The 27809-nt window shown below is 37.7% G+C and overlaps 1 protein-coding gene across 2 annotated transcripts in view; it reads left to right on the top strand.

Moving 5' to 3' along the window:
- Positions 1–27809, top strand: part of LOC127791188 (beta-galactosidase 17) — an 82797-nt gene that overhangs the window by 29693 nt on the left and 25295 nt on the right. For both annotated transcript variants that reach the window (XM_052321024.1, XM_052321023.1), the window contains exons 6-11: positions 2226–2320; positions 11202–11272; positions 18174–18264; positions 18346–18463; positions 18547–18642; positions 18745–18793. In XM_052321024.1, the coding sequence (XP_052176984.1) occupies positions 2226–2320; positions 11202–11272; positions 18174–18264; positions 18346–18463; positions 18547–18642; positions 18745–18793 (520 nt within the window). The remainder of the gene's footprint in view (positions 1–2225; positions 2321–11201; positions 11273–18173; positions 18265–18345; positions 18464–18546; positions 18643–18744; positions 18794–27809) is intronic.

Here is a 27809-nt window from a genome sequence, read left to right as displayed (position 1 = left end):
GTCCTCGTGATGTGACTTATCTTTCCTTTCCCTTTCAAAATGGTTCGGATAAGTGGAGATCTTTTGAGGTAATTTCTTCTATCCAATCTATAGGCTGCATGAATCTGCTGCAATTCTCTTGAAGGTAGGATCCTTGGAGGTGCTATTGTTTCTCTTGTATCACAAGAGCTAATCTCACTAGTTTGAGTAGACATCTTGATTGAACGGAGAAACAAGGCTAAAGAAAAAATAAGAGAGAGCTACGAATCAGTAGGTGTGGTTGCCGCAATGAAGGATGCCAGAAAATTGAACAATAATGAAGGCTGGAGGTTAGGAGGATAATTGGCAATGAAGGCCGAAGAAGGGTTGCCCACAGAGAGTTCCCTAAAGCTTTGATACCATGTTGAACAAGATAGAAAAAAAGATCTTGAACAAGATAGAAAAGAGAGAAAACCCTTCTTTTAGGAGTAGAACTCCACGTTAGGTCTAGCTTCTCTCTATTGAAAATTTTAGTAAGCTGTACAATAATTAAGGCTAAAATTAAGGCCTAAATTATAAATGATTACATCTAATCATTTGCTTAATTGACTGCTAATTACATGCTAATTGACAACTAATCTTTGACTGCTAATTACTTGCTAATTGACAACTATTCCTTGATTTGTGGCAAATCTTCCCTCCTTGATTTATGGCAACTCTTCTTGTTTTTTCTGCTTTGATTCACGACACTCACACCTTGGATTTTATCTCAGTGGTCAAAATAACCTATGGGGTTTTTTTGGCTATGAAAACTTGGTGGTTGGAAGAATAAATAATTTTTTTCCTTGAAATTGGGTCAACCTTGATTTGATTGGGTTGGGTCATTCTCAGGTCAGGTCAAAGTCCAATCTCTAATTAGGCTGGGCCTTAGCCCCTCTTGATTCTAGTAGTGAGGGTTGAAGGGCCCAAAGCCCAACTGCCAAAGCCAGGGGCCTTTTGCTCATGCTGTAGGCCAAGGGAGGGCCAACAGGGATCAAATGACATCTGGAGGGGGTGGGCAACCTTTGCTTGTTGCTGGGAGAGCCAAGAGAAGAAGGTTCAAATAGAGGGGATTAAAAGGCTCACCATTTTAGTTGAGCCACTCTGGCTAAGGTGATGGCCCATCTATAGAGAAGACAAGGCAGTTTGACAGAGAAAGCTTCCAGAAAACCAAAAGAGAGGAGTAGGTGGATCACCTGAGCTAGCCTCTGGAAAGTGTTAGGTAACAGTTTCTCTTCTCCTTTGATCACTGCAAACCCTCTTTTTCCTCTATTCTTCTCTCTTGCTCTCTCAATCTCTGAGTTTGCTTGTGTAATGATGCTTCTACTGATTTCTTTAATCTGTATGTACAGACCATTGGTAAAACACCCACGAGCCCCCCCCCCCCCCCCCCCCAATTCTTCTGATTTCTCTCCCTAAATCCCAATTCTGTTGGATGTTTGTCCATCTGATTTGTTACTCCTTGTTCTTGGTCAATCTCGGTTACCATTCTCATCCATTGAATTTGCTCCACAATTGAGACTTTTCAGGAGTTACAGAAATAAAAAATGGTCTGAACAACTTCTAGAAATATTCTGTGTAGTGATATCAGAACCAGACTAAACCAGCTGATTGATCAAGGATCTGGTTTGCTGGCATGTTTGATTCAAACAATTGTACCAAGTGGCCAGAAAACTGGACTTTTTTACTTTTGTATTGGGAAATTCAAATATTCCCATGGAACTGCAGCTAGAAAAGTCTGAACTGGCTGCCTTCTATGTATTACATGTGCATCTGATCTATTTCTCATGCCTCAGTTTCTAAATTTATTATATGAGGATTACTAATGCAATACACTTAATATTATCAAGTCAGTTGAATGAGTAAACCGTGAACCACTACCTTTACTGGTTTGAGTCCTGTTTGATTCTGACAAGTGTGTGGTCCTGTCCAGTAAAATTGTATAATTGATGGTTGTGAGGAGCATCATGTACTTGATCTGAAAAATGCTCGTAGCTTTTAAAGTGGTCGTCAGATAAGGCACCATATTTCTCCAAGCATCTTGGCTCCAATTAAAAGAAAAAAGCTGTATATATATGCATTTGTTTACTTTTGAAATTGAACATGTTATTTTCGAATTACTCTTAAAAGGCAATATGCAACTGGTGTATTGAACTTCTTATTTGTCTGAGCACTTAATGTTAGGTTCTACTTAGTGATTTTCCAATTCATGGATATTACTTTGACAGATTGAAAATGAGTATGGTTCTTATGGAGATGACAAAGTTTATCTTCATCATCTTGTCAAAATGGCCAGGGGGCATCTTGGATATGGCATAATTCTGTAAGTATTTGATGTCTTCAAACCCATGTCAATGATTTTTTTTTTTTTTTGTGGCGAAAAGAGAAAGTTCCTTGCTTCTGGATAGTATATTTCCCTCTTGGTATATGATCTAGGAATGCTTTCTGTTCATTTCTTTGAAAAATTGTACTGTTATCAAACTGCTTGGGATTCTGAAATATGAACTGGCACTTGAGTGATAACTTTGATTTTTCTTTAAAGATTGATTAAACTAAAATATAGTAATAGTAATCATCTTGGAAAAATTCTTGTATTGGATACATTAAACAGTGTGAAGTAAAGTCAAAGGTCCCCTTTGCTTAGCAAAAAAAAGGCGAAAAAAGGTCCCCCCAGAAGAAAATATATATGCTCCTGTTTTTGTACAGTTACTGTTGGATCTTGAAGGATTGTCAAAGAAGATTTGCTGTGGGTCTATTTTAGAAGTTTCCAAACTGCGAGTAGGATACTTTCCTAATCCAGACTTACGAAACTTTCCTAATGTTGTATTTATATATCTTTCCTTTCCTAGGCATTATTTGTTTCCTATGTTGTATTATTTCTCCTCTATAAGAGGACTGCTGTGTACATATGCTAATCAATCAAGAAATTATTCAGTTTTCACATGGTATTATAGCCTTCCTATTGCTCCTAAACCCTAGTGTGCCTTCGTTGCACATCCTTGTTCTTCTTCCTTCCCTCTTTGACCAAGCCTTCATTTGCTACCCTTTTGTTCACCTGATTGCCAAGGTGAGCATGCTAGAAATCTTAGAAGTCACTCCATATGTAACAACTGGAGAATCAACCCCAGTTGATCAAACAATCGAAGCCGGAGCCGGAGAGTTGCTTGGTTCATCATTCCTACCCTATTTTTGTAAAATGATTTCAACTCAATTTGACTCCCCTATACAGAAATTTCGTACTAATAATGCAATAGACTATTTCAACAATCACTTGCATCAATTTTTCCAACAGAGGGGATTACCCATAAGTCTTCTTGTGTAGACACTCCACAACAAAATAGAGTGACTGAACAGAAGATGGGACATCTTCTAAATGTTGCTAGAACCCTTCTCTACCATCATCATATTCCTAAGAACTTTTGGGGAGAAGCTTTTCTTATAGTAGCCTACTTGATTAATCGAGTACCTTTTAAAATCCTAAACCATCAGAGCCCTTTTCAGTGTTTGTCTACTTATTTTCCTAACCTCAGGTTGCATTCTTCTCTCCCTTTAAAGGGATTTGGCTGTGTCTCCTTTGTTCACATTCCCAAACATCACCGAGACAAGCTTGACCCTAGAGCTATTAGGTGTGTCTTCCTAGGTTACTCTCCCACTCAAAAGAGATACAAATGTTATCATTCCTCTACAGGAAAGTTCTCTGTCTCCAAAGATGTAACATCTGTTGAATCCACTCCTTCCTTTGGTTCCTCTTAGGATGGTCACCACGGGGAGAATTTGGTTTATGGTGACCATAGTGGGGATGTTTTTCCTACCCTAGGATTAGTACCAACATGCTCCAGTACTGATCAATAGTTCACATCTATTATTCCATCTACATCTGTTTCATCCCCTCAGCCTCTTATCTACTCCTCAAACAACAATGAGCAAGGTACTAAGCAAGCTGCATCTCCGGTTGCGTTTAAAGGATCCCCTTATGTATTCAAATTAAGGCAGTTCTAGAATCTCAGGATGCATTAACATCTGACCCCAGTCCAGGTAAGGAATTCATACATCCTTCAATTTCAATTCAACCTAACCCTATTTATGATGATTTGGATTTACCTATTGCTGTTAGAAAGAGGGTCAGAAGCTGTACTCTAACACACCTCGGCCAATTTTCTGTCCTACCACTGTCTTTCCCAAAACCACAAGAGCTTCCTAGCTTCTTTCGATTCCATTATCATTCCTAAATTAGTTGATGAGGCTCTAAAGGATCTGAACTAGAAACAAGCTATGTTGGAAGAAATGAGAGCTCTAAAGAAGAATCAGACATGGGAGTTGGTCTCGTGGCCAAAGGGAATCATATCAGTAGCTGCAGGTGAATTTTTAATGTGAAATACAAGACTGATGGAACCTTGGAGAGATATAAAGCCAAGTTGGTGGCTAAGGGCCATACTTAGTCCTATGGCATAGCTTATTTTGAGACGTTTGTCCTGTGGAAAAAATGTCAATGGTAAGAATTCTCATTTCATTAGCAACCTATTTTGGATGGAAATTACAGTAGTTGGATGTAAAAAACACCCTCCTTCATGGAGATTTAGAAGAGGAAGTATTCATGGATTTGCCTTTTGGATTCTAAGAAGGAGACACAGGGAAAGCGTGCAAGCTCAAGAAGGTCCTCTATGGACTCATGCAGTCCCCAAGGGCTTGGTTTGGCCGTTTCTCTAAGGCCATGAAAGCTATGAGATATAGTCAAAGTAGGGGTGATCACACCTTCTTCATAAAGCACTCAAGGGAAGAGAGTCACTGCATTAATAGTTTATGTGGATGACATAATTGTCATCAGGAATGATGAAGAAGAACAGAAGATACTCAAGGAAAATTTAGCCCAAGAGTTTGAAATTAAAGACCTTGGTATCCTCAAGTATTTTCTGGGAATTGAAGTTGCTTACTCTAAGGTTGGAATTTTCCTATCTCAATGTAAATATGTATTGGATTTATTGGTTGAAACAGGGTTGACAAGAGGCAAAGGTTCTAGTATTCTGGTGGAACCCAACAATAAGTTATGGCAGAATCCTGACAGTTAGCCAGTTGATAAGGGAAGATATCAACGGTTTGTTGGCCAATTGATATATTTCTCCCACACTAGGCTAGACATTGCCTTTGTTATTAGCCTAATAAGCCAATTTATACACAACCCAACCGAGGAGCATATGCTGGTTGTAAGGAAGATTCTAAGCTGTCTAAAAGCTACTCTAGGAAAGGGGATATTATTCAAAACAGAGGCTGAGTTGGATGTTAAAGGTTTCATCGATACTGACAATGCAGGATCTCTCACTAATAGGAGATCAACCACAGGGTATTGTGTGTTCCTGGAAATCTTGTGTCTTGGAGGAGCAAGAAACAAAGTATTATGGCAAGATCAAGTGCAGATGCAAAATTTAAAGCAATGGCTCTTGGCCTATGCATATTATTGTGGCTAAGGATCATCCTAGAAGACTTGAGGATCTAGATTCAAGGTTCAATTGGACTCGGGCTATTTTGTGACAACCAATCAGTTATTAGCATTGCACATAACCCTATCTAACATGATAGGACAAAACATATAAAAATAGATGAGCACTTCATAAAAAAGAAGTTGGATGCAGGTCTAATTCATATTCCTCATGTTCCATCCGAGGAACAAGTGGTTGATGTGTTCACTAAAGGGATGACAGTAAAGAGGTTTGAAGACCTAATATGCAAGCTAGGAATGACATACATTCATTCTCCCGCTTGAGGGAGACTATTGGATCTCGAAGGATTATCAAAGAAGATTTGCTGTAGGTCCATTTTAGAAGTTTCCAAACCTGGAATAGGATACTTTCCTAATCTAGACTTAGGTAACTTTCCTAATGTTGTATATATGTATCTTTTCTTTCCTAGGCATTATTTGTTTCCTATGTTGTATTATTTCTCCTCTATTAGAGGATTGCGTGTACATATGCTAATCAATCAAGGACTTATTCAGTTTTCACAATCACAAATTGTAGATTTTGACAGAAAATCAACATCATTGCATTCAAAATTTATAGAGCTATATATGTGGTATAGATGTAACTGCTTTATAGGAATTGGTTATGACTTAGAAATTGCAGAATAAGGAAAAGAAACATTTGAGGAATAAAATTATAACAAACTGTACTCAAACAGATTATTCAAAACTGAATAACTACATATTTTTTACACTCCCCCTCAAGTTGGGTTGTAAATGTTAAGTAAACCTAGTTTGGATCTCATATCCTCAAACTTGATTTTCGATAGAGCTTTGGTTAGAATGTCTGCAATTTGAAGAGCAGTAGGTATGTAGGAAATATTGATCGTCCCATCTTCAACTTTTTCTTTTATGAAGTGCCTATCTATCTTCACATGTTTAGTTCGATCATGATGAACTGGATTTTTAGCTATGCTTATAGCAACTTGATTGTGACAATATATTAATTTGATCACCTAATACAATTTTAAGTTTAAGGAGCAATTGATTTAACCACATTCCTTCGCATATTCCATGAGACATTGCTCTAAATTCAACTTCTGCACTACTTTGAGCCACAATTGTTTACTTCTTGCTGTGCCTAGTTACCAAGTTTCCCCATTTATTAGTACAATATCCAGAAGTGGACCTGTGATTAATAATAGAACCAACCCAATTTGCATAAGCGAATACATCAATATTCCTCTTCTTAGTCTTCTTAAAGTATAGATCTTCCTCAAGAGTTTTCTTTGGGTGTCTCAAAATGTGATACAATCGGTTCATATGCTCTTATGTGGGATTGTTCATAAATTGACTGGCTACATTTACCGCAAAACCAATATCAGGCCTCGTATGTGATAGATAAATAAATCTACCAACCAGTCTCTGATATATTCCTTTGTCAGCAAGAGTATTTTTCCTTTCCTCTCTATCTTTGGTTACAATCTCCATTGGAGTATCTGAAGGTTTGCATCCAAGTATTTCAGTTTTTTTAAGTAGATCAAGAACATATTTATGTTGAGAAGCTACAATACCTGTCTTAGATCTTGCAATTTCCATGCTAAGAAAATATTCTACATTTCCCAAGTCTCTGACCTCAAATTGATTTGCAAGAAATCTCTTGAGTTTGCTAATCTCCTTTTCATGATTTCCTATTAGGATTATATCATCTACGTACACAATAATAATGGATATGCTTCTGCTAGAAGAACTGTTTATAAACAAAGTATGATCAAATTGACATTATGAATAACCAAACTTCTTTACTGCTTTAGTAAATATGTTAAACCAAGCTCTAGGAGACTGTTTGAGACTTTAAAGAGATTTTTTTACCTTACAGACTTTGTTTGAATTTGTTTCATTCTTAAGACTTGTAGGTATCTCCATATACACCTCCTCTTCTAAATCTCCATCGAGAAAAGCATTCTTAATAACTAATTGATGTAATTTTCAGTCATGATTCACTGCAAGAGATACAAAAGTCTCTTGATAGTCAATACCATAAGCCTGTGTGAAACCTTTAACAACTAATCGGGCTTTGAACCTTTTAACACTTCCATTTGCTTTGTGCTTAATGGTAAAAATTAGTGTTATTAGAATCGTACGATTCGACTCGATTCATATAGAAATCGAATCAAATCTATATGGTGAATCGAAAATCCCTTAGAATCGATCGTGAATCGAAAGAATCAGTAGAATTGGCCGAATTGCAAGACTAACACAAAGATGAACCGAAATGACATGAGCTGAAACATCAGGATTTGAAAGCTTGAAGCAGATAAGAAAAACGTTACATATGAGCATGAGCTGAAACATCAGAAGCAAAGGCAAGAGCCGTGACTACGAGACTTAAAGTTATGTTCAAGGGGCGTTGCTTCTTTCTTCTTCTTTGCTTTTTTTGAGATCGTACGAGTCTTAAGAAGAAGAATATTGCGTTGCACATGCGTTGGGTACCTTATGGGCATGAGGCTCACTTGCCAACAAAGAGGTCACAAACTCATAGGTGTAGGTGCACGAGACGCAACATTGCAGTAGCAAGGAAAAATCAAAGACTCATGTGCCAACACTTGCTTTTGTTGTTGGGGTTGTCAAAAGCAAGAGAACCTCTAGCAACCTATTTTGTAGTTCTTAATTCTTATTGTTTTGATTTTTCCTTGCTGCTATAGTGCTATGTCTTTTTTTTTTCCTTTGATTTTTTTCTGTCATGTTTTGTTTTCTGATTGAATTTCTCTTCAAATTTTTTCTATTATTAGTAGCCAAATAGTTGTAGTTTTTTTTTTTTTTTTTTTTCTAGCTTGATATTTTGAAAGTGGTTTGGTTTGATGCAATTTGAATTTAAAGAGAACATGAATATATTTTTGGTATAATTTTAATATATTTTATTTATTTTCTATTGATATATATTATTTATAGTTAAAATTGAGAATGTATACCGAGTCTTACGATTTGATTCGATTCTCAATTCACGATTTATAAAATAAGGATTTCGATTCTTGATTCGAATCTCAATTTAACAACTATGGTAAAAATCCATTTGCGTCCAACTAGATTCTTTCTAGGAGGTAAATTGATTGCATCCCAAGTTCCATTTTTTTCAAGTGCTCTAACTTCTTCATTTACAGCTTGCTTCCATTCAAGTATTTGGAGAGCTTCTTGTATATTATTAGGAACTTGAATATTTGTGAGTTTAGTAGTAAAAACACAGTATTCTGGGGACAACCTCTTGTAAGATAGGAAATTGCAGATGGGATACTTTGTGCAAGACCTTACACCTTTTCTTTGGGCAACTGGTAGATCAAGATCATCTAAATTCACCTCTTCAGAATTAGAAAGTGTTACCTTTTTGTGTTTCTTTTGGAATGAATTTGGTTCAGCTTCATGGTTAGTAGTGAGTTGCACTTGTTCTTCTACATGTCCTTGATCTTTCTTCCTTCTAGAATAGACAATTAACTCTTTGTTGTTAACAGTTGAAGGAACACCCAAAGGCTGTAATGGAACACTCAAAAGGCTATAAATTTGACTGATTTTCAGTGACGTGAGACTTTGAACTAGGAGTAGACGGAAGGATAGTAGTAGGATGATTCAAAATCCCAAAACCAAAATTCTTCTGAATTCTCACTCTCCATTTGAATGTTGGTTTTGGAATAATAAGGTTGTTTTTCTAGGAAAGTAACATCCATAGAATGATAGAATTTCTTTGTGAGAGGAGAATAACACATATCCCTTTTGATTTGGAGTATAACCGAGGAAGATACATTTAATGGCTCTAGGATCAAATTTATCTCGATTTTGATGAGGAATATGAACAAAAGAGGTACAACCAAACACTTTAAGAGGTATAGATGAGATGAGACGACTGGTGGGATAAGCCTTGAGAAAGAGTTGACATGGAGTTTGAAATTTGAGATCCCGAGAAGGCATTTGATTAATAAGATATTTAGCAGTAAGAACAACATCCCCCCAAAAAATTTTAGGAACATTAGATATGCCCCAATTAAAATAATCTTTGGCATTATCAGTATGGAGAATTTGAATTTTGGCATTGAATTGAGTTTGAACCATGATGTGAAAGTTTTCGAATAGTTGACCTACCTTGGATTTTTGTTTCATGAGAAATACCCATGAGAGACGAATGTGGTCGTCTATAAACGAAACAAACCATCTTACCCTAGTTACACTTTTAATTTTAGAAGGTGCCCCAACATCACTGTGAATTAATGAAAAATGATGAGATTCTTGGTAAGTTTGATGTGGATAAGAATTACGAACATGTTTAGATAATTGACAGACTTCACATGTAACATCAACTAAATTTTTATTAAATAAGGATAGAAAGAGTTCTTTGAGAAACAAAAGACTAGGATAAATGATAGTGCCATAACATAATTTCACTATCATTACTAGACCTAAGAGTTGAAAAAGAACATTTCCCATCAACTATCTTTTAAGTTTATCTTTTAGAGGACTTGGTCACATTGAACATATAGAGTCCTAAATGCAACACTGCCAATCATATGTCTCGAATTCAAATCCTAAAAAACACAATGATTTGGGAAAATTTAGTAACACAATTCTTTTCCTGAGAAAGCTGACTAATAGATAGTAGGTTACAATCCAACTTTGGAACCAATAAAAATGATTCAAGTGTAAGGTTCTTGGAAAGGATAACAAAACCTGTACTAGACACTTTTGATATGGAACCATTAGCAATATGCAGAGTGTAATTTTTTAGAACAATGTTGGAAATCTCGGATTAGAGATATATCACTTGTCATATGGTTAGAAGCTCCGGAATCAACTATCCAAATACCATTGCTGTCCATCTTTTTAGCCTTAAGTGCAGTAAGAAAATTACCTTTTTGGGCTACTGTAGCTGTTGTTGAATGGGCAGTGGTTGGAGTGGTTGATGTCTGTTGAGCTTGGGAAATTAACTGTTGAATAATATCCAATTGTTCTTTGCTGAATTGAGCATATGGAACTTCAATAGAATTCTCTTTTGTTGCAGTGCGATTTCCATGACTTTCTTTCTTAGTTCTTGGTTTTCAATCAATGGATTTGCCATGGATATTCTAGCAAGTATCTAGGGTGTGTCCTACCTTTTTGCAATGATCGCACCAAGGTCTGCCTTTCTTGGTGCAGTGAGCATCTATTCCCTGAGAAATCATGGCAGAAACTTCAGTAGTTAGTGGCTGATTTGTAGTGCCCATCATCACCTTCTTTCTACTTTCTTCATGTCGCACTTTTGAGGCAACTTCATGCAAATTTGGTAGAGGTTTGATTGCCAAAATCCACCCCCGGACTTCATCTAAATTCTTGTTGAGACCTATCAAAAACTTACAAAACTCACTTCTTCTCGACAATCTTCTTGTATTTTCCAGCATCGGTTTGACATTCCCATGCTGTTGTCTCATACATTTCAAGCAGTTACCAATATTTTGTTTGTTGACTAAAATATTGGGTGGCGGTGAGATCCCCTTGACGAAAATCATTGAGAATTCCGTCAATTTCGAAGGCTTCTGCTGCATCTTCCATGTCGGAGTATGTCTTTCTTAAGTGTTTCGAACCCTTTGATTGCCTTTCTTAAGTGTTCCGAACCCTTGATCCATGATTTGTCAGTATTAGTTCCACTTCTTTGATTGCCTGAAGGAAAATTAGGATATCAACGCTTCTTCAATCTTCATTATTTTTATTGATTTGGTAAAAATGTTTCCAGGTATACAACAGATGGAGGTTTAAGGGAATCTCTTGAGAAAGGAACTATTCGCGGAGATGCTGTGTTTTCAGGTAAATTATGTGCCTAGATGCTAGATATAGATTATTCACAATTATTCAAAATATCAATTTAATTCATCCTTTCTCATTTTTAATATAAAATAAAATTCATACTTCCCTAAATATAGAAAAATTATGTCTGGTGTCACATCTACACTAATATGTGGTCCCTCACTGTTTGGACCCAGTTAGGAGTATCCTAAAAGTACAATATCCTATAACTTCTCTTTCGTTTTTTGGAGGTTGGGGGTGGGGGGTCAAGAATGTGATCAGTGGTGGATCCTCAATTTTTTTTGAATGGGAAAAACTTAAATTGAATCATGCATAAAGATTTTCCAATTCACAATCAATTGAAGGTCATAATGACAACACAAGTGTTTATTCAGTAAAAAAAAAAAAAAATGTCAACTGTTTGTTGACAATGTACAAAATTAGGGGTTTTTTTTTGTTAATGCCAACATTAGTTCCAACATGCACAAAATTAGCTCTATTCAAACCAAATTTTACAATACGTAACCAAAGTTATGCAATCAGATTCAGCAATTTGTAAACCTGAAAGCTATCTATGCTTGTAGTTACAAAACTAGTTGGAAAAAATAACGGGAAATAACCAGAGCTAAAAAAAATTAAAGAATGAGAGAGATTAAAACAAACCCAAGATCCAACCCAACCACCCCCCTCCCCTGCCAAAAAAAAAAAAAAAAAAAGAATACACACAGATAGACAGACAAAGAAAAAAAGAATCAAATAGAGAGAGAAAGAGAGACAAAATGAGGGAATGGGTATGTGGGCGGGGGTGGTTGACAATCAGGCATAGAGAAATAGACACTGGTAAATTGAGGAAGCAGGCTTAATAGTGATGGTAGTGCTAGACTGCTGGTTGATATTGATGAGATGGAACTTGACGGTAGTGCTGGTTGATGCCACAATGATCAGTAACTCATCTCACGTGCAGTATCATAAGCTCATGGAGTTGAGAAGGAAAGGGCCAGAGAACTAGGGAATCATTGAAAATGTCTGAAATATCAATCTGGGGCTTTTCTTTTACAGCAATTTTCAATCTATAAAATTTGTCTTTGTGCCAAAAGCCAAAAAATGACCTCAATAAAATAAGTGCATGAATGTGGCATTGCTTTCATTTTAAGCCGTATGTAAAATCTAATGGGGGCAATCCTATTATAACACCTCAGGCCATCCCCAAGATTGCTAGCTGTTATTCTTGAGTTCATGGGACCAAGTACTCTACCCAAGACCTTTGACATGATCCAAATTTAAGAGCCGTGACTGGAAGTACCCCTTAATGGACTGTGGGCCCCACTGAGGGTAGTAAGCCTCATGTCACTTAATTCATGTTGGACATTGGTTTTCTCATGCTATGGGAACTATCATATCAAATAATGGAATTTTAATTACTAATCTCCATACCATGAACATGCCAACATCATCAAATGACATCATTTTTAATAAAGAGCAACTTAGTGCCTAATATCTCAATACAATTGAAATTCATGAAATAATTTGAAATAAAGAAGCAATTACTCCAAAACCCTAGTTTAATAGACTTCCCTATCTCAATGCATTTGATGTGCTGTATCCTAGACTTGACTAAGGTAGGATAGAAGAGGATCTTATATTGTGATTCTTGAAATAGCACTAGTTCATGGACCTACAAACTAGAAATTGTGGTGGGGTGAGATAAATAATCTATAGACTCAGTGAGGGATGAAAAGCATTATAATGGGGGAAATAAGAATTAATGCAACAAAGTCTACTGCCAAGCATGCCATGATAGTGTAAATAATAGGAGTGGACAAGTGAACAATAAAATAAGAGTAGTAATAAGCATGATGTTAAGATCATCTAAAATGATACTAACATTTAATCATTCATATACATTAATTTTATTGGTGGAACAAAGTCTCACTCATTCTTGCATAACGACGAAACAAACTCTTGCCCAATCTCACATAACGATGGAACAAACTCTCGCGAATTCATAACATAGTGGTGAAACAAACTCTCATCCATTCATAAACATAGCGATGGAACATATTCTCGCCATTCATAATCATGTGGTGCACCGATAACTAACTATATATGCTGTAGTTAGCATACGTTGTGTGTTCTACCAAAAGTGTATAATACAAGAGAATATATATACAAGTATTTTAAGTTAATTACACTAATACCCCTTATCTTATTTAACACTCCCCCTCAGCTGGAGCATATCTACTGAGCATGTCTAGTTTGGCACAAATGTAATTCACACGAGAACTTCTTAGTGACTTGGTGAGTAAATCAGCCTAACTGATCGTTAGAACCCACATATGTTGTAACTACATCCCCAAATAGCACATTTTCTCTAACAAAGTGGCAATTAATTTTAATATGTTTGGTTCTCTCATGCAACACATGATTAGAAGCAATATGCATTGCAACCTGATTATCACAAATCAATTGCATAGACTTGACTTGCGTAACTCCTAACTTCTCTATTAATTGTTTTAGCCACATTAGCTCACATGTTATGGCCATTGCTGTATATTCAGCTTCTGCACTGGACCTGACGACAACAATTTGTTTCTTACTTTTCCAAGAGACTAGGTTTCCACCCACAAATACACAGTATCCAGATGTGGATTGCCTATCACTAGGTGATCTTGCCCAATCAACATCCGTATATCCTACAATCTGACTGTGTTCATGATTCTGATACAATACATCTCGACTAGGGGCAATCTTAATATACCGAAGAATATGAATCACTGCATCCCAATGACTGTCATAAGGTGAATCCAAGAACTAACTTACCACACTCACAACAAATGAACATGTGACTGTGAGGTAATTAAGTTTCCCAACTAGTCGACGGTAACGCCCAGGGTCAGAAAGAGGCTCCCCCTATCTCGTTAACAGTCTAATATTCAAGCAACTCTGTCTCCTCTAGCATATCCAAGGCATACTTTCTTTGAGAAATATAGATGCTTTGCTTTGATCGAGCTACCTCAATACTCAAAAAATATTTCAAGGAACCCAGATCCTTAGTCTGAAACTATTGGTGAAGATGTGCCTTCAATTAAGTGATACCAACATCATCATCCCCTGTAAGTACTATATCATGAACATATACCACTAGAAGAATGTGGTGGTTAGACTAAGAGCGATAAAAAACAGAATGATTAGTTTCACTACGAGTTAACCCAAACTTAAGAACAACTAAACTAAATCAACCAAACCAAGTTTGAGGAGACTGTTTTAAGATGTATAAGGATTTTCGAAGGCGACACACCAGCCCAGACTCCCCCTGAGCAACAAAGCTAGGAGCTTGCTCCATGTATACCTCTTCCTGTAAATTGCCATGAAGGCATGCATTTTTTATGTCCAGTTGATAAAGAAGCTAGTGAAACATAGCAACAAAGAACAAGAAAAAGTGAACAGAGGAGATCTTAGCAACAAGAGAAAATGTATCACCATAATCAAAGCCATAAACCTAAGTGTATCATTTGGCAACAAGGCAAACCTTAAGACGATCAATCTAGCTGTCAGGACCAACTTTAACAGTGTAAATCTAGTGACAACCAACAATAGACATACCCTTGGGAAGAGACTCGCCGACGGTAGTAATGGCGGTTGAGTGCGTTGGCGGTTGGGGGAGAAGAAGCTCGATGAAGGCAGATTGACGGTGAGGCAGATGAAGGCAGCGGCCGTCGATGAATGTCGAGGTAAAGAAGTAGATAGAGAGGTTGACGGTGAAGGCGGTCAAAAGCTGCGACGGCGGGAGGTAAGGTGGTCGTTGCGAAGGCGTAGGCAGTCAGAGGAGAAGCGGATGTGCGACGGTGATGGGGCGAACAGGCGACGATGGCAAGTGACCCAAGAACAGAGTCAAAGTCGAAGAAGGTAGGGAAGGCTGCTAACTGCGAAGGCGTCTCAAACAATGGACATAGACGATGGCGGCCGAAGAAGGCAAATCGATAGCAGATGCGGCTGCTGTGAAAACGGGAGGCCCGACTATTGGCAGAGGCAGTTAGTCAACGATGACATGCATTAGTCAGTCGACGATGATGGTTTCAGATTTGACAGAAGCTTTTCGTCTTACGTTGCAAGCGGTTAGAGAAGACAAACAACTGCGTTGAATAGAGGTTGTGATGTCGATCGGGGGTGGCAGTGACGGCGGTGGCAATGCGGGTTAGGGTTTGTCTAATGGCTATGATACCATGTGAATTAAGTAATGTGTGTATTGTATCAAAAGTATATAATACAAGAGAATATATATATAAATATTTTAAGTTAATTACACTAATATCCTGTACTTATCTTATTTAAAACTAACTATTTGCTCCCAATGCTATGAATACATAATTATTATGTTAGTTCTTCTCATGTTCAAATTGTTTAATCCTATACGCAATGTTGATCCCATATTCAGTTGTGCAATTTCTTGTAACATAGATGTACGAGTCAAGATGATCAGCACGCATGGCAATAAACATGAACTCCTATTTCCCCATTTTATACATTTAAAAGAAAAGAGATGACATCTATGATATAAGTAAGTTGCAAGCATAAAGGGTAGCAATAGTTGAATGTAAGCATGCAAGAGAAAAACACCATAATACAGTTCACCACTCACAGTGCTTATAAAAAAATAAATCAGTGCACTGGGGGGTTCCACTTGGGACATGCTTGGATCACCTAACAGTAAATTTAAATGAATAAATTATGTCAAAAACCTAAAGTAAGAATAATACTAACTACTATGTTGATTTAAATTTCCATACTATATTTAGTTTCTTATCAATATGTTCTTAATTACTACAATTATGACAATACAATTGGATGAACATTAATACTGACCTAACAATTGAGGTAGTTTATAAATAAGTTTTAAATCTATACACGTGTTCTTTTAGAAAATTAAGTTGAATTAAGCTTAACTTAAAATAGGTATGATCAAGTTAAATCTTTTCAAGTTGTTTGGGTAAATTACATTGTGGCCGGTCAATTTACATCCTATAGAGATGGTCCCAATAATCAGATTAGATCTACAGTTGAAAATAGTAAAGAATTTTAAAATCAAACTTCTTGCACGGCTCAAATCCAAACGGTTGGGCTGCAGTTGGATTTTTCAATTTGCCTACCTTTCCTTGAGTTTCAGAGTCCTTGGAGATTTTAGTCGGGTTTGGCCTTCTCTTGATTTTAGATTGATATCAAGATTCGATCAAGCTCAAAGGTTCAGCTCCTTGCTTCACTTCTTGATTTCGTATTTGTTTCATTACAGTTATTTATTTGAGGTTCTTCTATATTGGACTTGAGTCTTGAGTTCCTGATATGGCTGAGATTACTTAATGACTAGTGGTGGTTAATCGAAGAAGGCTCTTAGATCCTTGCATTCAATTAGTAAAATTGAGTTAGAATGGATGTAAATAAAAAAGGGAGTGAAGTTTACCTATAATCGATCACTGCTTTCCAATGTTGAATCCTTCTCCCTTAGGAATCCATGGGAAATGAAGCTGTTGAGCTGTTAAGAGAGTAAAACTGGAAACCATCAAACTCCAAATAAAACTCTCAATAGAAGAGACAAAAAGAAGATAGATTGAGAGGGGGGGAGGGAGAGAGGGAGGGAGGACTGAAAATAGAACTCCAAAGGGGTTGAAAGAGCATGAACTTGCTAGAATAGGAAATGTGAAGATTGATTGAGTGATTCCATGGTAATGCTCACATGATAGAGAGATTTGATTGAAGATCATTTTGGAAACGATTGCTAGAATCTTCAAGTTGAGTTTTTTTATTTTTGGAGAGCCATTTGTGAGAATTGAAAGTGCTGAAATGGGAATCTCCTTTGTTTCCTTTTTCTTGTAATAGCCATGGATTATGGAGCCCTAATAGTTTCTTTCTTTTTTGTTTTTTGAAATATAATGGGGCAGCCCTTTGATTTTTTTTTAAAAAAAATAAGCTGGGCCTCACAACCTTCCTGGCAGGCTCTTGATGTGAGATTAGGTTATGACAAACTCCCTTTAATTGCCAGCGTCCATACTAGAAATTTCATATTTGAACTTGATCCAGGTCCGTCTAAAATGGTAGTGGTCCTTGGTTGGGTTTGATGCCACTTATATAACAACATGGACCCTCACCCTAAAAGTGGTCCTTGGTTGGGTTTGATTCCACGTATATAACAACATGGACCCTCACCCTAAAAGTGCTAGTTGAAGTTGACTATTGACTTCATTGGACTGGGTAATATATCCAAGACCTTCCTAAAAGACTACTAATGAGGGATTGGTTTGTGACATGGTACATTTGCAATTAATGGATAGAAAAGCACAATATATAATATATATGGTACATCTTGGTACAGGAAGTGCCCCACTTGTCTCTTTCTGGTTCCCCCGACTATGGTATGAAGAAGACCTAAATCAATTGGTTGATCAAAATGTGATCTTGTTTGAACAATTTTCTTACTTTGCCAACATGAGCATAACCAATGGTTGTGGGACACTTGCCTTCTTGAAGGGGGATAGAATTGTGAAGTGAATATGGCCTGTCATGAATTGAAAGGCTGCTCCTCCAAGTTGGCCATTATGGTTGGGAGGGAGAATAAAGAAAACATGCAAAAAAGTGCCTTGTTGAAGACATTTAATAAATCTTTTTTTTTTTTGCTCTGAATTGGATGCTTTTCCCACTATGGGGTTAAATGACTTCTATAATGCGTTTTTGAGATGACATATTCATTTTTAGCTTCCAGGTTATGTGGGTAACTTCTGAAAAACCTTCCCACCCTTGAGATTGGAAGATAACTCAATTGGAGTATACCTGAAGATTAGCAATGAATGATTTATGTATTTTACATTTTCATGATTCTATAGCATATTCTGTTAATTGAACTGATAAGTTCATCTCAATTGTTGATTTCTAGCTGTTGACTTTACAACTGGTGATGATCCATGGCCTTGTTTTCATCTGCAAAAGGAGTTCAATGCCCCAGGCAAATCACCACCTCTTTCTGCGTAAGTATTATGTTTCTTTTGTTGACATTTAACAATTTGATAAGTGCAGTTTAGGAATGCTCATAATGTTTTTGATTCCAGAGAGTTTTATACTGGCTGGCTTACTCACTGGGGAGAGAATATGGCAAAAACAGGTGCTGATTTTACAGCAGCTGCCCTGGAAAATATTTTGATGGGGAATGGTTCTGCAGTGCTCTATGTATGTCCTAATGTTTTAGTTTTTCTGGTTTGATTGGTAATACGGATGATATTGATATTGACTTTGCTGTTTGTAATTTCTAGATGGCACACGGTGGAACAAACTTTGGATTTTATAATGGTGCTAATGCTGCTGCAGATGGGTCTGATTACAAGCCTGATCTTACTTCATATGATTATGTGAGGAAGATTAACCTTTTTGTTTTGCTTTTTTCAAAACTTAATTGTACCGTTTTGTTTTTGGTTTATCCTATGTTGTAAAACCAGTGGTCTCATTTTCAGGATGCACCCATACAGGAATCTGGTGATGTGGACAATGCAAAGTTCAAAGGTATGGTTTGAGATTGTTTTCCTTTATTGATTTTTTCCTGGTCTTGGTTGGTTTGGATCTATTCTATTGGCTTTTACTTGTAATTTTCAGTTATTGTATATGTCAGAGTGTGTAATTACTCAAATTGGTAATAAAAAAGAGATTTGTAAACTGCAATTGTGATTTTTATGCAACAAGTTCAGTATCCTTTCAATTGCATAATTGTATTTTCATGTCAAGACCAATGAAGTTCCTAACAAGTCTATAGACTTTTTTTAAAGGGTATGGTCACCTTCTATTGGGGATTGCTTTTGATTAAACATATGACAAAAGCTTCTGAAGCAAAGTTCTTCAGTAGTCTATGTGTCGTGTACCTAGGCTGAAACTATTGTATTAAGGGGAATTATGGCTGTAATGAGCTGTACCTAGGTGAGTATGTTTGAATTTGTACATGGAAGTGGTAACTGTTATTGGTGCCAACTTTCCGCAGGGGGACTAGTTTAAAAGCACGGTCCCAACTCATTTGAAAGGCATCGAATACAAGAATTTCCCTTTACTCTCAATTTCCCTCTACTTTTCTCTCTCTCTTCTCGATCCTTCTCCCTCAATTCTCAAATTTCCCTTCCCTCTTTCTACATTTTCTACCTTATTCTCTTCTAAATAGAGGAGAGTTACCTTTGTTAGATCAATGATATGACAAATTGGTATCAGAGCATGCTCCTGGCTGAAGGTTTTCGACACTCGCATGAAGCAAATGGAAATGCAGCTACAACAAGTGACAACCACAGTGATGGAAATGTAGAGACGAGTAGGATCCATGGAGGAAGCAATTGGAGTGGTGGTCGATAAGAAGTTGGAAGAGGTCTCAGATCATTTGCGAGGAGACATGCACAATTAGATCTGAGAGCAGATGAGAGAACAAAGCAACATGTTGCATGATCAGATGCAACAATTCATGCTTGTAACAGTAGGCTAGGGCACAAAAGATAGCTAGGACACAATTGAGAGAGAAGAACGAAACTCTCGTAATTCACTAGGAAATGAAATGATCAAATGAAAATGAAAGATACATCAAGAAGAAGGCATTGCTAAGTTTATATACTCAGCAAGCCTACAAGCAACCACCTAACTAAACATCACACTAATACATACAACAAACTATAATCAACATTACAACAAACAACAATTGATTTAATAGCAACAACATGATTACAAACAACTTCAAGTAACATGTTCTTTCACATTCCCCTTCAAACCAGACTCCCTCTTGGATGGCTGTTTATTTGAAAGTCCTTGAGAAACTGTCTGAACAGGTGACAACTTAAGATTAAGCTTGTCACACAAAAATTGAAACCTGCTCCTTCATAAGCCCTTAGTGAAGATATCAACTAGTTGATGAGAAGTAGGAACATAACAAATCTCAATTTCACCATTCTCCACATTTTCTCGCACGAAATGCACATCAATCTCAATGTGCTTAGTGCAAGAATGTAAAACCGGATTTTCGGCAATACTCTTAGCAGCTAGATTGTCACTCCATTCAATTGATGTATGAACACATGAATACCCCAACTCTGAAAATAAGGATTTCATCCACAAAATTTCAGTTACACCTTGAGCAATAGCCCTATACTCAGCTTCCCCAACAGACCTTGCAACCACTGACTATTTCTGAGAACCCCAAACTATCAAATTATTTCCAAGAAACACACATATGCCACTAGTTGATTGCCTAGTAACCTTACAACCAGCGTGATCAACATCGGTGTACACAATTAAGGGCAATTCTTTGGGTGAAGGAGAAAACAACAAACCCAAACCAAGAGTACCCTTGAGGTATCAAAGTAGTCTCTTACAAGCCAACCAATGCTGCTGCTTAGGGGAAGATAGAAACTGACTTAACTTATTGATTGCAAAGGCAATATCCGGTCTAATATAGGTCAAATATTGTAAGGATCCAACTAGTCTGATATAATAATGGATTAGAGAAAAGATCACCCTCATCAGTTAAAGAAACAGTTGTATTCATAGGGGTTGCACAAGGCTTACAGTCTTGTATAGCTGCCTTCCTCAATAGATCCAAAGTGTACTTTGAGTGAGATAAATGCCACTATGATTCCTGTGTGCTTCAAACCCTAGGAAATAATTGACAAATCCTAGAGTTTTTAGAACAAAATGAGTATCCAAATCCTGAATACAAGTTCTAAGGGCTGTGATATTGGATCCCGTGACTAGGATATCATCTACATACACCAAAATGAACAACCCAAACTCAAAAGTTTGTTTGATAAATGTTAAAGTATCCGAGCATAATAGAGAAGAAGTCCAAGTTATAAAAGGAGTAGATAAACAGCAAGGAGACTTCAAGATAGAGTTATCTCGCATGATAGATAAGAAGCTATGGCCGAGATCAAGATAGAGATAGGTTGTTTTTATTCTTCTATCTTTTGTATCTATTTTTGTGTTTTATCTTCTTGTTGCATTTAAATTGATGTAATCTAGTCCTAGATATAAGGTAGGTAATCTAGTCCTAAAATATAGGAGAATTCTTAGGAACCTTCTTGTATAAATTCTATTATTGACATCAATAAAACTATCAAGGAATACTGGTTCCTTTTTCCAACAATAAACAAAGAAGCATCAGACATAGCCCTTGTAAACCCCAAGACTGTAGAGCAGCCCTCAATTTGGTGTACCAAGCTCGAGGAGCTTGCTTAAGGCTATAGAGAGACTTTTTTAGCTTACATACATGTGAAGGATATTGAGAATCCACAAACCCCTTTGGCTGAGACATAAATACCTCCTCAATGAGATCACCATTTAGAAAAACATTATTTACATCCACTTGCTGTATATCCCAATCAAATGTAACATCCAATGAGAATAGAACTCGAGTAATAGGAGCCTTAACAACAAGGCTAAATGTCTCTGCATAATCAATTCTTGGAGTTTGAAGAAACCCCTTGGTTGCTAACCGAGTCTTGTGCTTCAAGCACTGTCCCATCAGAATTATACTTAATTCTAAAAAAAACCCACTTGCAACTAATAAGATTCATATCCTTAGAGAAGGGAACCAAATCCCAGGTATGATTGCGTTGCAAGGCTGCAAACTCTTCCTCCATAGCCTTAACCCATCGTGAGTCTAAAAAGGCCTCATGAACAGAACTAGGCTCTAGGGAACTCACTAGGGCACGAGGAGAAGTAATTAGGAGTTGCTTGGCCTTGGACCTAGTAAGCATAGGATGGGAAGAAGGGGCTGGAGCAATTGTGTGTTTAGGGACACGAGCTGTAGGTTTGGAAGAAGATTGCATAGGTTGTGTGACAACAAGAAGAAGCAAGGAATTAGTAGGTGAAGAGGAAGAAGTAGGAGAAACAATGTTTGATAAGGAGGAATTTGAGGGTTGTGCTACTTGAGAGGAAGTGGAGGAAGGAAGAGACTGGAAGCATAGAGTGGAAAAACCACTAGAAATGGACTGAGAAGAAGAAGAAGAAGAAGAGAACATATTAGGAAAAGGGAGATCATCAGGATTAAATTGCACATGCCTTGAAACATAAACCCATCTTGAGAGATGCAAACACTTATAACCAACTTGAACATGACTATACCCAAGAAAATCACATTTGGTGGAGTGGAAATCAAACTTGTGCTTGATATAAGGTCGTAGGTAGGGAAAACAAGCACATCTAAAAGGTTGTAGCATTAGGTAATTAGGCTGTTTGTAATATAGCAATTCAAATGGTATGCTAAATTTGAGGGGTGAAGAAGGAAGCAAATTAATGGTGTAAACTGCTATTTGAAATGCTTCAACCCAAAATTTGAGTGGCATGTGAGCATGGGCTAATAGAGTATAGGGACAAGTGAAACATGGCTGTATGCCATGGTTGTGAAGATAAGGCAAGAATACTTTCCGACAACCTCTTGAATGCACCACCACTGCCGAGCCAACAAGAAAAACCAAGAAAACGACCACAAAAATGGATTGTGGTCCACACTGTGGGTTGCAACCTTCTCCTCAGGTTTCAACAGGCAGTCCCACGAAGTAGTTGCTGGGGCATGGTCTATGGACCAACAATCCCTCCCCCCCCCCCCCCCCCCAACTCCCTAGAACTGCCATGGAAGAGACTTGAACTTGTAATCTACTCTGATACCAATTGTTGACCCCACCATGTTAACCTCACCAGAAACCTTTAGGACTGAGCGCTAACCACTGTGCCGAAAGCTATAGCTGTTAGCAAAGGCGTAACTCTTTATCCCTATCCATATTGTGAGTCGCAACCTTCTCCTCAGGTCTCAACAAGTAGTCCCACGTAGCAGTTGCTAGGTCATGGGCTATGGACCAACAGTTTCAATTGAAAAGACAATAAAAAAATAAATAAAAGTAATTAGGATTTTTAGACAACTAAACTCTAAAAATAAAAATATTATAAATCTTTCCTTTTCTTGAAAACAAAAATAAATAAAAAAATTGTTGTTGATCCCCGTCACTTCTTCTTGGTTGGTCGATGTGGGATTGGGTTGTCTCAAGAAGTACTCCCTTTAGGAGAGTGATGAGTAAGGTACTACCTGAAAGTGCTGGGTCAAGATGACAAAATTCATCCTCCTTAATCCAAGAAGCCTTTGTCTTGGCATGACACCTCCAATGCACAAAGAAGCAATGACAATCCCATGGAAAGAAGTAAGTTTAGATCTTGACAACCTTTTCAATTTGATCAAGTGAGGATGGTGGAGGTGGCAGAAGCTGAGGAATTTGTCTTAAAACTAAAAGAGATGAATGACCGCCTATAGAGAAATATGATGACAAATTTGTAAGCAAACATCATCATTCCAAATGAATAGCTTAGAAAAATATGAAGCATCTCTAGGTGAAGTGCAAGGAATGCAAAATTGAGCCTTTCTAAATAAGTGACTATCTTGTAGCATAAAATCAATATGGTTTTCCTATTATCCTACTCAAACTTTTTATAGATATGCTAAAATTATGTAAAGCAACAAAATTTTCTTATAACCTATCAAAATGCGTCACATGATCACTTACAGTTTATAAGATCAAAACAACTCTATTTAATGTGTCAGCAATTTGTTTCCAACAACTACACTATGATTAATGATAAGAAGTGTATTCATGAAAAAATTCAACCCATTTTGCCTATAGTATTTAACTTTCTTTAGGAATAAAACCATCTTAAAAAGCTTGATGGTTAGAGTATGGAAAGTTCTTTTGGTACCAATTAAATTATTCCAATTATGCAATGCTTAAACGACAATGTAAAACTTTTATGATATGTAAGAGTATTGTGTAGCATAGTTAAGTTTGTTGTTGAAATATGCAATAGGATGACTCTTGACTTACGACTACCCTATATGCGCATGCCTGATGCATCACAAGAAACCTAAACAATTTTAAAACAAGACTCTTAAATCACTTTTTGTTTAATTTTCTCAAAAGCTTTAGGTGCAGACCTTGTCCACTGCCTTGAAACTTGAGTCATATTGGAACTAAGTCCTTTAATGAACTCTAATAAGGTAGCTAACCCACAAAAATTATGAATCTCAGAAAGTGATTTTATAGATACCACTATCTAATTGTCTTTACTTTGTCATGGTTAGTTATAATACCTTGCGATTAAACTACAAAGGAACCTTAGGAAAAGCACTCGAGTGTTACGAACCCAGGGGTAGATTAGACAATTGGAGGAGGAAGTTTAAACCACTTGTAATAAGTAGGCGGTTGAGTAAGTTGTTAGGTGGTTATACTCCTTTAGTTGACAGTTGCCTCTCAACAAAAAGGAGAAGTCTTTAAAAAGACCACTATAAGAAGTTGGTGGACAGTTTTGAAGTAATCGTAGAAACTCTCTCTTTCTTCCCTCCCAAATCTCCCTCTCAACTCTCTCTTTTTGTTCCTACCCCAATTTCTATTCTTGAATTCCCAAATTGTCCAACCCTCATCTCGGGGCTTGACAATTTGGTATCAAAGCCGGTGATCCCCGGCAGTAGAAACGCGACGAATGTGCAGGCACGACTCAAGGGTGAAGCCAAGAGATTGCTGACCGCAACAACTCCGACCAAGGGAGGTGATCAAGCCCAGGTAGGAGACCAATCGATTGGGACCCTATTAGATCGGGATCTTGACTCAATCAAAGGATGGCTGAAGGGAGTCAGATGAAGCAGTTGGAATTTAGGATGGAGACGCTGGAATTTGGCATGTCCCATACCTAGGAGGCCATGATCCAGAGTCGGGAGAACATTTCGACCATCAAGGAAAATGTGCAAGAATTGGAGAAGAACAAGATGGTGGTGGAGCATAATGGCCAAAAGATAAACATCATGTTCAACATGCTGGTGGTGTTGCCAAAATTCTGTCTGCCATCAGATTTCCCCCCAAGGACAAATTTTGACTAGATTTTTCCTTGTGATGGCATCCTTCCTAGACCTGACGAAGGATTGGAAGTAGGGGATCAACCTATTATGGAGCAAGGAAATCAGGTATGGGGATCCTCTTCCCAAACTATTATTCACACACCCATGCCTCGGGTTGACATCCTTGTGTTTGAGAGATTGAAACCGAGGTGGTGGATCTGATGTTGTGAAAGATTTTTTCAATTTTATTGTGTCACCAAAGAGTAGAAGGTTACCTTGGCAGCAACCTATCTCAATGATATGGTTGACTCATGGTATCAAGGATGGACTTAGGCCAAGGGTGAGGCTAGTCAAGCCGAATTTGTGGAGGAATTGTGTGATCGGTTTGGAGAGAAGAATATGCTAGATGTGGTCGAAGAATTTAACAAATTGAGGCAAGAGGGCTTGGTGGTAGAGTATGAAATGAAGTTTGAAGAACTAAGATTACTATTATGGACCTCAGGCTAACCGAACCATATTTTGTGGCTGGTTTCGTTAGTGGATTAAAAGATGAATTGAGGCCTATGGTTAAGATGGTGATGCTTACAATGGTGAAACAAGTGGCTGAAAAAGCGAGATTGCAAAAACTTACTTTGGAGGCTTTATTCAAGAAGCAAAAAATCTGGACAAGACCTAATCTTACTCAAAATCAGCAATTAGGAGGAAACTTTAAGGCCACAACTGCGGTACCAAATCAGGGGGAGCCAAAATTCAATCTAACCCGAGTGCAATTAAGAATCAGACCATGGAGCAGTGGAGGCAACTGGGGCTGTGTTCTAAGTGTGGGGAGAGAAGTATAGCCCGAGGCATCAATGGTAGGAGGCAATTATTGAATATGGAAGGTTTTGATGAAGAGAAGGAAGAAGAAGAAGAGGTGGTAGAGGAGATACCTGAGGACGTTGGAAGATGGACAAGGGGATAAGAGGGGGGGGGGGGGAATTTCCTTCCATGCACTGAGAGGAGGCTCAACGAGTAAGATCATTAAGGTGAAGGGGCAGGTTGGGAAGAGGAGACTCACAGTGTTGATAGATAGTGGCAACACCCATAGCTTCCTGAATGAGGCCATTGCTATAGGTCTAAAATGTAAGATGACAACTACAAACCCTCTCTTGGTTACTGTGGCGAATGGGAACAAGATGTATAGCCAGTACAAGTGTGCTAACTTCAAGTGGCTGATGCAACAGGTGGAATTTACAACTAATTTGAGGATATTGGACCTGGGAGGGTGTGATATCGTTTTGGGAGCAGATTGGATGAGGATTTTAAGTCCATTAACGCTGACTTCTACAAATTGGAGGTGATAGTGGATATCGAAAAGAGGAAGTTAACTTTGGTGGGCAGCCTAGAACAAGGAGAGAGCAAAATGATCTCAGGGAAAAGGTTGCAGAAGTTGATGCAAAAAAAGGGAGGACAGATTTCGCAGCTATATTCAATACAAGCTGTGGAATGGAAGGAAGAGGAAGGGCAGCATGTGGTCTCAAACCCTGCTACCATCCAACTGCTTACTAAGATAAAAATTCTTGATGATTTGCACTTACTCTTGATAGAATTTAAGGATTTATATGCTGAACCAAATTCCCTACCACCCTAAGGGCCTTTTGACCACTTTATACACCTCAAACCTAACTTCGAGCTTGTGAACGTCAGGTCCTACCTTTATGCACCTATACAAAAAACAAAAATAGAAAAATAGGTCAAGGAGATGCTAGCTACATCCATCATCCAACCCAGCCAAAGTCCCTATGCCTCACCAGTGCTCCTTGTTAAAAAGAAGGATGGCACATGGAGGTTTTTTGTGGACTACCGACAACTCAATTATATTACCATTAAAAACAAATTTCTTATACCTATTATTGAAAACCTACTAGATGAACTATTTGGTGCTACAATTTTTTCCAAATTGGACCCGTGAGCTAGATATCACCAAATCCGAACGAAACCATTAGATATACCAAAAACAGCTTTCCAAACACACCAAGGGTCATACGAGTTCATTGTTATGCCCTTCAGACTTACCAATGCCCCAACCACTTTCTAGGTTTTGATGAACTAAATTTTCAGTCCTTACCTGAGGAAGTTTATACTCGTTTTCTTTGATGATATACTCATACACAACCCTAGCCTTGAGCCACCTATCCCACATAAGAACAACCTTTGAAGTCCTTAGATCTAATCAATTGTATGTCAAGTTGTCAAAGTGTACTTTTGCCAAAGGAGAGGTGGAATATTTGGGCTAAGTCATTTCGGGAAGGGGAGTCAGCATCGATTCTAAAAAGATAGAAGTCATGGTGAACTGGCCTAGACTTGCAAAAGTCAAGGAGCTAAGGGGATTCTTGGGGTTGATTGGGTACTATAGATAGTTCATTCAACATTATGGTGTGATAAGTAGGCCTCTTATAGAGCTGCTCAAGAATGACAATTTTCATTGGAACCCCAAGGCAGAGACAACCTTTTGGACTTTTAAGAAGGCTATGACTCAAGCCCTGATTTTGACACTACCTGACTTCTCTAAGTCCTTTGTTGTGGAAACAGATGCATGTGACAGTGGAGTAGGGGTTGTGCTTATGCAAGAGGGAAGACCCTTGGCCTATATCAGCCAAGCTTTGGCCCCAAAGCATCTAGGGATGAGTGTATATGACA

This window comes from Diospyros lotus, chromosome 14 (genome assembly GCF_014633365.1).
Source record: "Diospyros lotus cultivar Yz01 chromosome 14, ASM1463336v1, whole genome shotgun sequence".
NCBI classification, from domain to species: domain Eukaryota; kingdom Viridiplantae; phylum Streptophyta; class Magnoliopsida; order Ericales; family Ebenaceae; genus Diospyros; species Diospyros lotus.
This window is presented reverse-complemented; position numbering and strand designations above follow the sequence as displayed.